We start from the raw sequence: 14,804 nt of genomic DNA on the forward strand, positions 1-14,804 counted from the left end.
ACACCGAGGAATGAACCTCGGAAATGACTCTGCTGGTCCACTTATCCGGGACAAACAGTCTGTCAGGTGGACAAGACTCAGGCCTATCAGCCTGAAATCTCTGCAACACACGTCGCAGATCCGGAGAAATAGCTGACAAGATAACTCCATCTTTAAGAATACCAACAGGATCAGCGACTCCAGGAGCATCAGGCACAAAGCTCCTAGAAAGAGCATCGGCCTTCACATTCTTTGAACCTGGTAAATACGAGACAACAAAATCAAAGCGGGAGAAAAACAATGACCAGCGGGCCTGTCTCGGATTAAGGCGTTTAGCAGACTCGAGATACATCAGATTTTTGTGATCAGTCAAGACCACCACACGATGCTTAGCACCCTCGAGCCAATGACGCCACTCCTCAAATGCCCATTTCATGGCCAACAACTCCCGATTGCCCACATCATAATTTCGCTCGGCAGGTGAAAACTTCCTAGAGAAAAAGGCACAAGGTTTCATAACAGAGCAACCAGAGCCTCTCTGCGACAAAACGGCCCCTGCCCCAATCTCCGAAGCATCCACCTCAACCTGAAAGGGAAGTGAGACGTCAGGCTGGCACAAAACAGGCGCCGAAGTAAACCGGCGTTTCAACTCCTGGAAAGCCTCCACGGCAGCAGGAGCCCAGTTAGCTACATCGGAGCCCTTCTTGGTCATATCCGTCAAAGGTTTCACAATGCTAGAAAAATTAGCGATAAAACGACGGTAGAAGTTAGCGAAGCCCAAGAACTTCTGAAGACTCTTAACTGACGAGGGCTGAGTCCAATCAAGAATAGCTCGGACCTTGACTGGGTCCATCTCCACAGCAGAAGGGGAAAAAATGAACCCCAAAAAGGGAACCTTCTGTACACCAAAGAGACACTTTGAGCCCTTGACAAACAAAGAATTTTCACGCAAAATTTTAAAGACCAACCTGACCTGCTCCACATGCGAATCCCAATTATCAGAAAAAACCAAAATATCATCCAGATAAACAATCAAAAATTTATCCAGATACTTCCGGAAAATGTCATGCATAAAGGACTGAAAAACTGAAGGCGCATTGGAGAGCCCAAAAGGCATCACCAAGTACTCAAAATGACCTTCGGGCGTATTGAATGCGGTTTTCCATTCATCACCTTGCTTAATGCGCACAAGGTTGTACGCACCACGAAGGTCTATCTTGGTGAACCACTTGGCACCCTTAATCCGGGCAAACAAGTCAGACAACAGCGGTAAAGGATACTGAAATTTGACAGTGATCTTATTTAAAAGCCGATAATCAATACAAGGTCTCAAAGATCCGTCCTTTTTTGCCACAAAAAAGAATCCCGCACCAAGAGGGGAAGAAGACGGACGAATATGTCCTTTTTCCAGAGACTCCTTGATATATGAACGCATAGCGGTATGTTCAGGTACCGACAGATTAAACAGTCTTCCCTTAGGAAATTTACTGCCTGGGATCAAATCTATAGCACAGTCACAGTCCCTATGAGGAGGCAGTGCACTGGACTCAGACTCACTGAAGACATCCTGATAATCAGACAAATACTCCGGAACTTCCGAAGGCGTAGAAGAAGCAATAGACACAGGCAGGGAATCCTCATGAATACCACGACAGCCCCAACTTGAGACTGACATAGCCTTCCAGTCCAGGACTGGATTATGGGTCTGTAACCATGGCAGCCCTAAAACAACCAAATCATGCATTTTATGTAAAACCAGGAAACGTATCACCTCGCGGTGTTCAGGAGTCATGCACATGGTAACCTGTGTCCAATACTGCGGTTTATTTGCTGCCAATGGTGTAGCATCAATACCCCTAAGAGGAATAGGATTTTCTAATGGTTCAAGAGTAAATCCACAGCGCTTAGCAAATGAGAGATCCATGAGACTCAGGGCAGCACCTGAATCTACAAACGCCATGACAGGATAAGATGACAGTGAGCAAATCAAAGTTACAGACAGAATAAATTTAGGTTGCAAATTACCAACGGTGACAGGACTAACAACCTTAGCTATACGTTTAGAGCATGCTGAGATAACATGTGTAGAATCACCACAGTAGTAGCACAAGCCATTCCGGCGTCTATGAATTTTCCGCTCATTTCTAGTCAGGATTCTATCACATTGCATTAAATTAGGTGTCTGTTCAGACAACACCATGAGGGAATTTGCGGTTTTGCGCTCCCGCAACCGCCGGTCAATTTGAATAGCCAGTGCCATAGTATCATTCAGACCTGTGGGAATGGGAAAACCCACCATAACATTCTTAATGGCTTCAGAAAGGCCATTTCTAAAATTAGCGGCCAGTGCACACTCGTTCCAATGTGTCAGCACGGACCATTTCCGAAATTTTTGGCAATACACTTCAGCCTCGTCCTGCCCCTGAGACATAGACAGCAAGGCCTTTTCTGCCTGAATCTCAAGATTGGGTTCCTCATAAAGTAAACCGAGCGCCAGAAAAAACGCATCAAGATCAGCCAATGCCGGATCTCCTGGCGCCAGCGAAAAAGCCCAATCCTGAGGGTCGCCCCGTAAGAACGAAATAACAATTTTTACTTGCTGAGCAGAATCTCCTGATGAACAGGGTCTCAGGGACAAAAACAATTTACAATTATTCACGAAATTCCTAAACTTAAACCTGTCTCCGGAAAACAGTTCAGGAATCGGTATTTTAGGTTCTGACCTAGGATTTCTGATAACATAGTCTTGTATGCCCTGCACACGAGTAGCCAGCTGGTCCACACTTGTAATCAAGGTCTGGACATTCATGTCTGCAGCAAGCATAGCCACTCTGAGGTAAAGGGGAAGGAGAAAAAAAAAAAAAAACTCAGAATCTTCTTTCTTATAATCCCTCTTCTGCAATGCATTAAACATTTAATACTGGCCTGGCAAACTGTTATGACCCCAATGGCGAGGGTCTCAGAGGAACGTGGAAGTCTGCAGAATACAAAAATCCAGCTCATAGGGCAGTGGTAACTGGGTTGACCATATATCTACTCCTAACGCCAACACTAGAAGTAGCCGGGGATCATTCCTACGTTGATTCTAGATGACACGCGCCAGCCGGAGAATCTAGCTACCCCTAGTAGAGGAAAACAAAGACCTTTCTTGCCTCCAGAGAAGGGGACCCCAAAGCTGGATAGAAGCCCCCCACAAATAATGACGGTGAGGTAAGAGGAAATGACAAACACAGAAATGAACCAGGTTTAGCACAGAGAGGCCCGCTTACTGATAGCAGAATAAAGAAAGGTAACTTATATGGTCAACAAAAACCCTATCAAAATCCACACTGGAAATTCAAGAACCCCCGAACCGTCTAACGGTCCGGGGGGAGAACACCAGCCCCCTAGAGCTTCCAGCAAAGGTCAGGATATAGATTAGGAACAAGCTGGACAAAAATACAAAACCAAAACAAATAGCAAAAAGCAAAAGGCAGACTTAGCTGATATAACTGGAACCAGGATCAGTAGACAAGAGCACAGCAGACTAGCTCTGATAACTACGTTGCCAGGCATAGAACTGAAGGTCCAGGGAGCTTATATAGCAACACCCCTAACTAACGACCCAGGTGCGGATAAAAGGAATGACAGAAAAACCAGAGTCAAAAAACTAGTAACCACTAGAGGGAGCAAAAAGCAAATTCACAACATAATACTCGTTTCAGGGATGTACTGTGTGGCTTACACTTGACCCGGATTACCGTTAGGTCTCCTCTTAGATACCTCTGTGTCGGTATATATTGTTTACCGTATGTATACATAACATTGCTTTGTACATATTGTTATTGTGCAGTTTACTTAATAAAAATTTGTGATTTGGTTTTTAAATATGGTATTTTGGATTTTTATACTCCTTTTTTCGTTGTTGTTCCTATACTATTGATGCTGCATATGCAGCAATATGCAGCATCAATAGTAATGTTAAAAATAATAAAAAATGGTTATACTCACCCTCTGACGTCCTGATCTCCTCGGCGCTGCCGGTCCGGTTCCAAAGATGCTTTGCGTGAAGGACCTTCGTGACGTCACGGTCATGTGACCGCGGCGTCATCATGGTCATGTGACCGCGACGTCATTGCAGGTCCTGCTCTCACAGCAACCCTGAGACCGGACAGCCGCGTGCGGCGCTGAGAGGTGAGTATATCATTATTTTTTATTTTAATTCTTTATTTTTTACACGAATATGGTTCCCAGGGCCTGGAGGAGAGTCTCCTCTCCTCCACCCCGGGTACCATCTGCACATTATCCGCTTACTTCCCGCATCGTGGGCACAGCCCAATGCGGGAAGTTAGCGGATCAATGCATTCCTATGGGTGCAGAATCGCAGCGATTCTGCACAAAGAAATGACATGCTGCGGGTTGTAAACCGCTGCGTTTCTGCGCGGTTTTTCCCGCAGCATGTGCACTGCGGATTGCGGTTTCCATAGGGTTTACATGTTAATGTAGACGCAATGGAAACTGCTGCGGACCCGCAGCTGCAGAAACGCTGCGGGTCCGCGGTAAAACCCGCAAAGTGTGAACATGGCCTAATGTAACTTGCAGGACATGTGACCTACTACTTGTTACATCTGCAACAAAACTTGCAACAAAGCAGGTCAGTGCTGGGTCAGGTAAAAGTTCAAAATTGTTTAGATTTTAGGCCTCTTGCACACTGTAATTTTAGAGTGGTTTCACACTTGTGTTTGTGGCCGCCAGAGGTCGATCCGCTCTGGATCTGACATCCAGCTGACCCCGGGGCAATGCTGGCGGAATGCTGGCATTCCGCTTGCATTGCCCATAGAAGTGAACGGCTGGGTTATGCGATCTGCAGCCGCCCGTTCGCTTTCGTAATGCCGCATTCCGCTATCAGTGTCAGAACAAAAAGAAGAGCATTTTCTTCTTTTCATTCTGCTGCAGGTTAGCGGAATGCGGCATTACAGAAGCGAAAGGGCGGCCTGTAGTGCATATGTAGCGGAAGTGTGAAAGCACCCTTATGCTGCCACTGTTTTAGAACTCCAAAGCACGTGCTTTACTGCCATTTTTCAGAGCGCTTTTGTGAGCACTCTCGGTAATGACCCATAAGATACAGGCTATTGATGAACGCTAAGTGCTCAAAAATAGCTCCTGTAATAAAATAAAAAGAGCTGGCCGAAACAACACCTCGCTTTTCCAGCCATTGACTTATCTACTATATAATTGTCTAAGGGTCACTTTCGTCTTTCTGTCTGTAACGTTTTATTCGTATATTCATTGGTCGCGGCGTCTGTCTGTCATGTAAATCCAAGTCGCTGATTGGTTGTGGCAAAACGCCCATGACTATTGCCATGACCAATCAGCGACGGTCACAGTCTGCCAGAAAAATGGCTGCTGCTTCAATGCCCTGCACTCACCGCTGACCGCTCACACAGGGTTAATGCCAGCGTTAACGGATCGCGGTGTACCGCACTCCGTTAATGCTGCTATTAACCCTGTGTGACCAACTTTTCACTATTGATGGTGAAAAGATGTGATGTTAAAAATAATAATAAAAAGAAAAAGTTATTCTCACCCCCTCCGACGTCGTGCTGTCCTCCGCCTCTCTCCGGTGCACGCCGATGCTATGCGTCCAGGACCTGCGATGACGTCATGGTCATGTGACCGCGATGTCATCGCAGGTCCTACGCTCAGACCGGAAGCCACCGCCAGCACTGCAGAGAGGCGCTAGTACTTCAGGGCCCGTGGCTAAGGTGAGTATAACTTTATTATTTTTTTTGACACGAATATAGTGCCCACATTCCTAGACTACGTGGGCAGTGCAGCATACTACGTGACCAGTGCAATATACTACGTCGGCTGGCCAATATACTATGTGCGCTGTGCAATTTACTACGTGGACTGTGCAATTTACTATGTGCGCTGTGCAATTTGCTACGTGGACTGTGCAATTTACTATGTGCGCTGTCCAAAATACTATGTCGGCTGTCCAATATACTACGTGGCCTGTGCAATGTACTACGTGGACTGTCCAATATACTACATAACCTGTGCAACATACCACGTGGCTGCGCCTTCTAGAATACCCGATAAGTTAGAATCGGACCACCATCTAGTATATTCAAAATTGGCAATCTTCTTAGCGATTTTCCAGTGCTTAGCACTTGGGAAAGTGGCTACTGTGAAAGAGGTCTTAGGGCTAAAACACAAGGCCGAAATTCCCTGCCTAATTTGGGGCAGAAACATGTGGGGAAAAAAGCTGGGGGCGAAACATCCGGAGGCGAACTGCTGGGGGCGAAACATCTGGGGGCGAACTGCTGGGAGCAAAACATCTGGGGGCAAACTGCTGGGTGCGAAACATCCGGGGGCAAACTGCTGGAAGCGAAACATCCGGGGGTGAACTGCTGGGGGCAAAACATCCGGGGGCGAAACATCCTGGAGTGAACTGCTGGGGCGAAACATCTGGGGGCGAAACATCCGGGGGCGAAACATCCGGGGGCGAACTGCTGGGGGCGAACTGCTGGGGGCGAAACATCCGGGGGCAAACTGCTGGGGGCGAAACATCCGGGGGCGAACTGCTGGGGGTGAAACATCCGGGGGCGAACTGCTGGGAGCAAAACATCTGGGGGCAAACTGCTGGGTGTGAAACATCCGGGGGCGAACTGCTGGGAGGGAAACATCTGGGGGTGAAACATCCGGGGGTGAACTGCTGTGGGCGAAACATCCGGGGACGAAACATCCGGGGGTGAACTGCTGGGGGCGAAACATCCGGGGGTAAAACACCTGGGGGCGAACTGCTGGGTGCGAAACATCCGGGGGCGAACTGCTGGGGGCGAAACATCCGGGGGTGAAACATCCAGGGGCGAACTGCTGGGTGCGAAACATCCGGGGGCGAACTGCTGGGCGCGAAACATCTGGGGGCAAACTGCTGGGCGCGAAACATCCGGGGGTGAAACATCCAGGGGCGAACTGCTGGGTGCGAAACATCCGGGGGCGAACTGCTGGGCGCGAAACATCTGGGGGCGAACTGCTGGGCGCGAAACATCCGGGGGCGAACTGCTGGGCGCGAAACATCCGGGGGCGAACTGCTGGGGGTGAAACATCCAGGGGCGAACTGCTGGGGGCGAAACATCCGGGGGCGAACTGCTGGGGGCGAAACATCTGGGGGCGAACTGCTGGGTGCAAAACATCTGGGGGCAAACTGCTGGGTGCAAAACATCCAGGGGCGAACTGCTGGGAGCGAAACATCCGGGGGTGAAACATCCGGGGGTGAACTGCTGTGGGCGAAACATCTGGGGGCGAAACATCCGGGGGTGAACTGCTGGGTGCGAAACATCCGGGGGCGAACTGCTGGGTGCAAAACATCCGGGGGCGAACTGCTGGGGGCAAAAAATCCAAGGGCGAACTTCTGGGGGCAAAACATCCGGGGGCAAAACATCTGGGGGCGAACTGCTGGGTGTGAAACATTCGGGGGCGAACTGCTGGGAGCGAAACATCTGGGGGTGAAACATCCGGGGGTGAACTGCTGGGGGCGAAACATCCGGGGGCGAAACATCCGGGGGTGAACTGCTGGGGGCGAAACATCCGGGGGTAAAACATCCGGGGGCAAACTGCTGGGGGCGAAACATCCGAGGCGAACTGCTGGGGGCGAAACATCTGGGGGTGAAACATCCAGGGGCGAACTGCTGGGCGCGAAACATCCGGGGGCGAACTGCTGGGCGCGAAACATCTGGGGGCGAACTGCTGGGCGCGAAACATCCGCGGGCAAACTGCTGGGGGCGAAACATCCGGGGGCGAACTGCTGGGGGCGAAACATCCAGGGGCGAAACATCCGGGGGCGAACTGCTGGGAGCAAAACATCTGGGGGCAAACTGCTGGGCGCGAAACATGCGCGGGCGAACTGCTGGGGCCGAAACATCCGGGGGCGAACTGCTGGGGGCGAAACATCCGGGGGCGAAACATCCGGGGGCGAACTGCTGGGAGCAAAACATCTGGGGGCAAACTGCTGGGTGCGAAACATCCAGGGGCGAACTGCTGGGAGCGAAACATCCGGGGGTGAAACATCCGGGGGCGAACTGCTGGGGGCGAAACATCCAGGGGCGAAACATCCGGGGGCGAACTGCTGGGAGCAAAACATCTGGGGGCAAACTGCTGGGCGCGAAACATGCGCGGGCGAACTGCTGGGGGCGAAACATCCGGGGGCGAACTGCTGGGGGCGAAACATCCGGGGGCGAAACATCCGGGGGCGAACTGCTGGGAGCAAAACATCTGGGGGCAAACTGCTGGGTGCGAAACATCCAGGGGCGAACTGCTGGGAGCGAAACATCCGGGGGTGAAACATCCGGGGGTGAACTGCTGTGGGCGAAACATCTGGGGGCGAAACATCCGGGGGTGAACTGCTGGGCGTAAAACATCCGGGGGCGAACTGCTGGGGGCGAAACATCCGGGGGCGAACTGCTGGGGGCGAAACATCCGGGGGCGAACTGCTGGGGGCGAAACATCCGGGGGCGAACTGCTGGGCGCAAAACATCCAGGGGCGAACTGCTGGGGGCGAAACATCCGGGGGCGAACTGCTGGGGGCGAAACATCCGGGGGCGAACTGCTGGGGGAGAAACATCCGGGGGCGAACTGCTGGGGGAGAAACATCCGGGGGCGAACTGCTGGGGGCGAAACATCCGGGGGCGAACTGCTGGGGTTGAAACATCCGGGGGCGAACTGCTGGGGGCGAAATGTGCAGGGGTGAAATGTGCGGGGGCAAAACAACCTGGGGGTGAAATGCTGGATGCGAAATGTTCGGGGGCGAACTGCTGGGGGCGAACTGCTGGGGGCGAACTGCTGGGGGCAAAACTTCCAACTCCCAGTTCTCTATAGGCTCCGTAACAATCATGTGATCGGACTGGTGCAATTTATTTATTTATTTTAAGATGCTTTAGGAAAAACTATAACTACGCACCCTGAGGAAGCAATATACGCAAAACAAAAGTTCTACTAACATTACGCCTATTCCATTGAAGCCCATGTCCCCTGTAAAAGACAGAAAATAATAAACAACCATAATACTCACCTTACACCTAATACATTGGAGCCCTTGTGCCCTGTAAAAAAAATAAATAAATAAACAACCATATCCCAAAGTGAAGATTAGCAATGCTTTCCCATGCCGTAATCCATCTCTGCAATATCTGGTTTACCACCTGAACGGTGGCATGATGTTGTGGTGACCTGAACTGTAGTGACCTCAAGGAGATCACTGCGAGCAGCATGAGAATTTTCTCATTGAGGTCACCACAGTTTATCAGGCCTCTCACAGTGAAGTGAGCCTAGGAATGCACCTTCAGGGGCCTGCAGTAACCTCTATGACGTTACCGCTCGTCACTGAAACTACGCTCACAGAGCATCATTCTCTCATGATTTTCAGCCTGGACAGTTGCATCATGCCACTGTTTATGTTGTAAACCAGATATCACAGAGATGGATTACGGCATGGGACAGTATTGATAATTTTCACTTCTTACAGGTGAGGGATATGGTTGGTTATTTTTGTTTTTTACAGGGTACAATGGCTTCAATGGATTAGACCTAAGGTGAGTATTAGGGTTATTATCTTATATATCTTTTACAGGGGACATGGGCTTCAATGGAATAGGCATGAGGTGAGTATAACTTACTTTTAAATAAATGTATAAAATAAGTTGTTGATTTTTATTTCGAATAAAGGATTTTAATCATGCTATGTGTTTATTTCCAAACTTATTTTGGGATTAGTAATAGTGGTCGTCTTATAGATTCCTCTCCATTACTAACCCCTGGGCTTGATGTCAGCTGACAATACAAGGCTGACATCAACCCCAACCCTATTACCCCACTTGCCCTTGTCACAGATCAAGTGGGAAGAACAAAGCTAAGTGCTCGATCTAGATTTGTCGCATTTTATTGGTGGGGCGGCTCAGGGTTTATATTGGGTATCAGTGCTAACAGGAGACAATGATGTGAGCTGCTTTCAGCACTGGCAATTGGAATCAGTGCAAACTGTACTGCTTTTCCCAGGAGTCAGTACGTGTCACACGGACACACTTATGGCACACTGATGTTCCACACAGACAGCAAACGGATACACGGATGTCACATGGATGTCACATGCATACATATGGATGGCATACAGACAACAGATCTCACCAATACTGTTTTTCCTGTACAGGAATCCCCAGGATGTATGAAGGAGGCCTTACCTGTTAAATGAACAACCTTACCGTCTCCAACACATACTCCCCAATGACGATAATAACAATGGTCAAATTCAATCAAATCGCCTGGTTGTGGTAAAGGTCCCTTTGAGAAAAACAATATAAGTTTAAAGCGTATCCATTACTAGATGTAATTTTGCTCTTCCTCCTTAGGTAGTTGAAGTTGTACTTTATATTAAAGAATTTTTGAGCCCGGCACATCATTTGCATCTATTTTAACTTGCTTTTCTTAAAATGTATTATGGCATTTTCTTGGATTTTTTTTTAGGGGGTGGAGCTGTATTTATTAAACTGATGCACATAGTCAAGAATTTTGTACAGAGTCAAAAATGCTGTTTTTTATTTCTCTAACTAAATTTACGACTTTTTTCAGTGCAAAAAGTCATACGTTTTGCAGATTAAAATTCTGAAAAAATTCCTGGTGAAAATACAATCACTTCAGGATAGGACTGTAGTACATTTGCAACAAACTGCGAGTTTTTGAAAAGTGGAAAGGGAAATTTGGTGCAAATTAAAAAAAATGGACCAAAACACCAATAACTTGTTAAAAGCAGGTGCAGATGTGATAATAAATTTGGCTCTCTGCATGTAATTTGAATAAGGACCTGGATTTTATCAATGCCAAGCAAATTAAGTGTTTTTCATAACTTGTGATATATTTATTCTGTATTCATGTAATTTTTTAAATTAAAGTCAAACATTATTTAAAGGTTATTTCCAACATTACAAGTTATGAACTGTGTATGGCAGTTATAGAGATACTTTGGCCAGTATTTCTATAGGGACAATTGGGAAGCCACATACACACATAGATGTATTGTATGTTGGATGTTCCAACTAGTATGTAAAAGTGAAGGATGACAAGTTTTGCAATTGACATTTGTTCTTCAAACATTTTATTCATGATTACTCTAGTATTGTAGAGTCGACCTGTAGACCTGCCATCTACACTTACCTTACATGGCATGGCTCCTGTTTTCTATGGTTTCCTTTCACTTCTATAAATGTGCCTGTGGAATATGGAAATAGTTATAAGTTTAAATAGCAAGTAAACGTTCATGGCATAAGTGTTGGCACCCCAAAAAACTGAAATGAGGTATTTCTCTATGATAATGATTGCAATTACTCATGTTTTCTTATACACAAGTTTATTTCCTGTGTGTGCATTGCAGCAACACAAAAAAGAGAAAGAAGTCAAAGTGGACATAATTTCATACAAACCTTCAAACATGGGCTGGAAAAAATGTTGGCGCCTTTCAAAAATTGTGGGTAAGCAACTTTGTTTCAAGCATTCGATGCTCATTCAAACTCACCTGTGGCAAGTAACAGGTGTGGAAATATGAAAATCACACATTAAGTCAGATAAAAAAAAGTTAAAGAAGTTAACTCAATCTTTGCATTGTGTGTCTGTGTGTGCCACTCTGAGGACTTGAGAACCAAAATTGTTGAAAGATATCAACAATCTCAAGGTTACAAGTCCATCTCCAGAGATCTTGATGTTTCTTTTTCCAGGGTGCGCAACATATTTAAGAAGTTTATAAATTACAACCCATGGTACCATAGCTAATCTCCCTAGATGTGGAAGAAAAGAGAAAAATTGATGAAAGGTTGAAATGCAGGATAGTCCGGATGGTGGACAAGCAGCCTCAATCAAGTTACAAAGAAATTCAAGTTGTCCTGCAGGCTCGGGGTGCATCAGTGTCAGCGCAAACTATCCCTCTATATTTTAATAAAATGAAACGCTATGACAGGAGACCCAGGAGGACCCCACTGATGACAGAGACATAAAAAAGCTAGACTACAGTTTGAAAAAGGGATGGATAAAAATTCCACCTAAAAATATGTCATCCACCGCTCAAAATTATCCTTTTGCCTGACAACCAATAGATACCTGCAGGAGCTTTTGCCACGAAAGTGCATTGAAAAAAATATATGCAAGTGAAAAATGAATTATCAAGAATAAGATTGCGACTATGCAACATGTAAAAAAGATCATTATATGTAAAACATAAGAAGAATATGTGGCAAAAGCGTGAAAAAAGGTGGAACTTAGCTGATCAGTTCAACACATGACATTGGTATTGTTGATACCCAGGTAATGAGCATCCTCCCATGGGGTCTCTGACCCTCTCCCCAACCCAAAATAACGACATGACTCCAAAATTGGATATAATTGGCCACAGCGGCCTTTATTATAAACAAACAAACATATAACAGTAAAATAAGCTGGGAAGGGGTCATTGAAGCTAAAAATCTGGTGTTAACCATAGGATAAACTAGTGGACAGAAAACCAACCATAGTTTACTCTCAGCCATTACCCCACTAGCTTGAGAGCACCAAAGACACCCCAAAGGGTTACCATTGTCCACTTCCAACTTAGGAATCTGGCCCACTGATGCCAAGACTCCCCCAAATCACCAGACCCGAAACCAAAACTTACCACAATTGAAGAATCCATATCCCGACGGATCCCCCAGGCCACTTTAGCACCAACCCCAAGGACCCCTCCCACCACCACAACGAGAGTACTTGACCCCCCTCAAGTACCCGAGACCTCACCACCCTTAACCACTATGGCTCTTTCAATCCCGGCCTGCAGCCCCAGGGCCCACAAATCACTGCCCATGGTGTTCAGATGGACACCACCGCCCAGAAGAAATTCGTCGCCTCCACGTTCCAACTCAAAATGACGAACTGCCAGGCCCCCATTCCGAACCACAAAACCAGACACAGCCCGATTCACTTTAATGCGGGCCTTATTAACCTTGTCCACCAACCTAGCATGCTTCCAAGATTTCCGCGGAACAATCTCCGACCACACTATAGACATCTCCCGAAAAGAAACCCATAATCTAAGTAAATCATGCTTGATGTTTCTAATCAACTCGCGACAAGGGCGAACTCCCAAGTCGTTTCCCCTAACATGCAACACCAAGATATCAGGTGGCCTTTCCAAACAAACTCTGTTATGCACCTCCTGCATAACCCTGTTCCAGCCCAAGCCCCGAAAACCTAACCACTAGTGTTGAGCTATACCGTCCGATACTTGAAAGTATCGGTATAGGAAAGTATCGGCCGATACCGGCAAAGTATCGGATCTAATCCGATACCGATACCCGATACCAATACAAGTCAATGGGACTCAAGTATCGGACGGTATCCCTGATGGTTCCCAGGGTCTGAAGGAGAGGAAACTCTCCTTCAGGCCCTGGGATCCATATTAATGTGTAAAATAAAGAATTAAAATAAAAAATATTGATATACTCACCTCTCCGACGCAGCCTGCATCTTACCGAGGGAACCGGCAGCCTTCTTTGCTTAAAATGCGCGCGTTTAATGCCTTCCGTGACGTCACGGCTTCTGATTGGTCGCGTGCCGCCCATGTGACCGCGACGCGACCAATCACAAGCCGTGACGTAATTTTCGGGTCCTGAATGCCTAGAATTAGGCATTTAGGACCTGAGGACGTTAGTGCATGCCAGCTGTCGATGTCTTAGCATTGGTTCTGATTTCTCTGGGACCTTTCTGAGGACCTGTCCATTCCAGCAGAAGCTAAGTTCATGCTAGTTTATTTGTTGCCCATTGTTTTCTTGCTAAAGTTCTAGTCCAGCTTGCTACCATGATATTTCCTTGCTAGCTGGAAGCTCTGGGGGTGCAGAGTGGCACCACCGCACCGTGAGTCGGTGCGGGGGTCTTTTTGCACACTCTGTGTGGTTATTTGTAGTTTTTTTGTGTTGACCGCAAAGATCCCTTTCTATCCTCAATCTGTTTAGTTAGACTGGCCTCCTTTGCTGAAACCTATTTCATTCCTGTGTTTCTGTATTCCTCTTTACTCACAGTCAATACTTGTGGGGGGCTGCCTTTACCTTTGGGGAATTTCTCTGAGGCAAGGTGAGGCTTTGTTTCCTATCTTTAGGGGTGGTTAGCTCTTAGGCTGTGAAGAGGCATCTAGGCAGAGTTAGGCACGCTCCACGGCTATTTCTAGTGTGTGTGATAGGAGTAGGGTTTGCGGTCAGCAGAGTTCCCACTTCCCCAGAGCTCGTCCCGATTCCGTGTTTAACCATCAGGTCATTCCGGGTGCACCTAACCACCAGGTCCATAACAGTACAGTACAGCTGGCCCACAAAGTGTTAATGCATCTCAATAGACGGAAAAGAGAAGTTCTGAGACCATTTTTTTTTCTCTGCAGTGTGTTTTGTCTTTCTTTTCCCCTTAACCTCTGGGTGGTTCAGAACTCAGGTGCAGATATGGACATTCAGGGTCTGTTCTCTAGTGTGGATCAACTCACTGCAAGGGTACAAAGTATTCAAAATTATGTAGTTCAGAATCCTGTGTTAGAGCCTAGAATACCAATTCCTGATTTGTTTTCTGGGGATAGATCTAAGTTTCTGAATTTCAAGAATAATTGTAAACTGTTTCTTGCTCTGAAACCCCGCTCTTCTGGTGACCCCATTCAGCAAGTAAAGATCATTATTTCTTTGTTACGTGGCGACCCTCAAGACTGGGCATTTTCCCTGGCGCCAGGAGATCCTGCATTGTGTAATGTAGATGCGTTTTTTCTGGCGCTGGGATTACTTTATGATGAACCA

The 14,804-nt window shown here is 47.2% G+C and overlaps 1 protein-coding gene across 1 annotated transcript in view; it reads right to left on the reverse strand.

Moving 5' to 3' along the window:
* Nucleotides 1–14,804, reverse strand: part of LOC143806773 (phospholipase A and acyltransferase 3-like) — a 113,638-nt gene that overhangs the window by 71,919 nt on the left and 26,915 nt on the right. Inside the window, exons 2-3 of the mRNA XM_077287671.1 lie at nt 11,170–11,224; nt 10,200–10,299 (exon numbers count right to left, since the gene is read on the reverse strand). Coding sequence (XP_077143786.1) covers nt 10,200–10,299; nt 11,170–11,181 — 112 coding nt within the window. The 5' untranslated portion in view covers nt 11,182–11,224. The remainder of the gene's footprint in view (nt 1–10,199; nt 10,300–11,169; nt 11,225–14,804) is intronic.

This window comes from Ranitomeya variabilis, chromosome 2, assembly GCF_051348905.1.
Source record: "Ranitomeya variabilis isolate aRanVar5 chromosome 2, aRanVar5.hap1, whole genome shotgun sequence".
NCBI classification, from domain to species: domain Eukaryota; kingdom Metazoa; phylum Chordata; class Amphibia; order Anura; family Dendrobatidae; genus Ranitomeya; species Ranitomeya variabilis.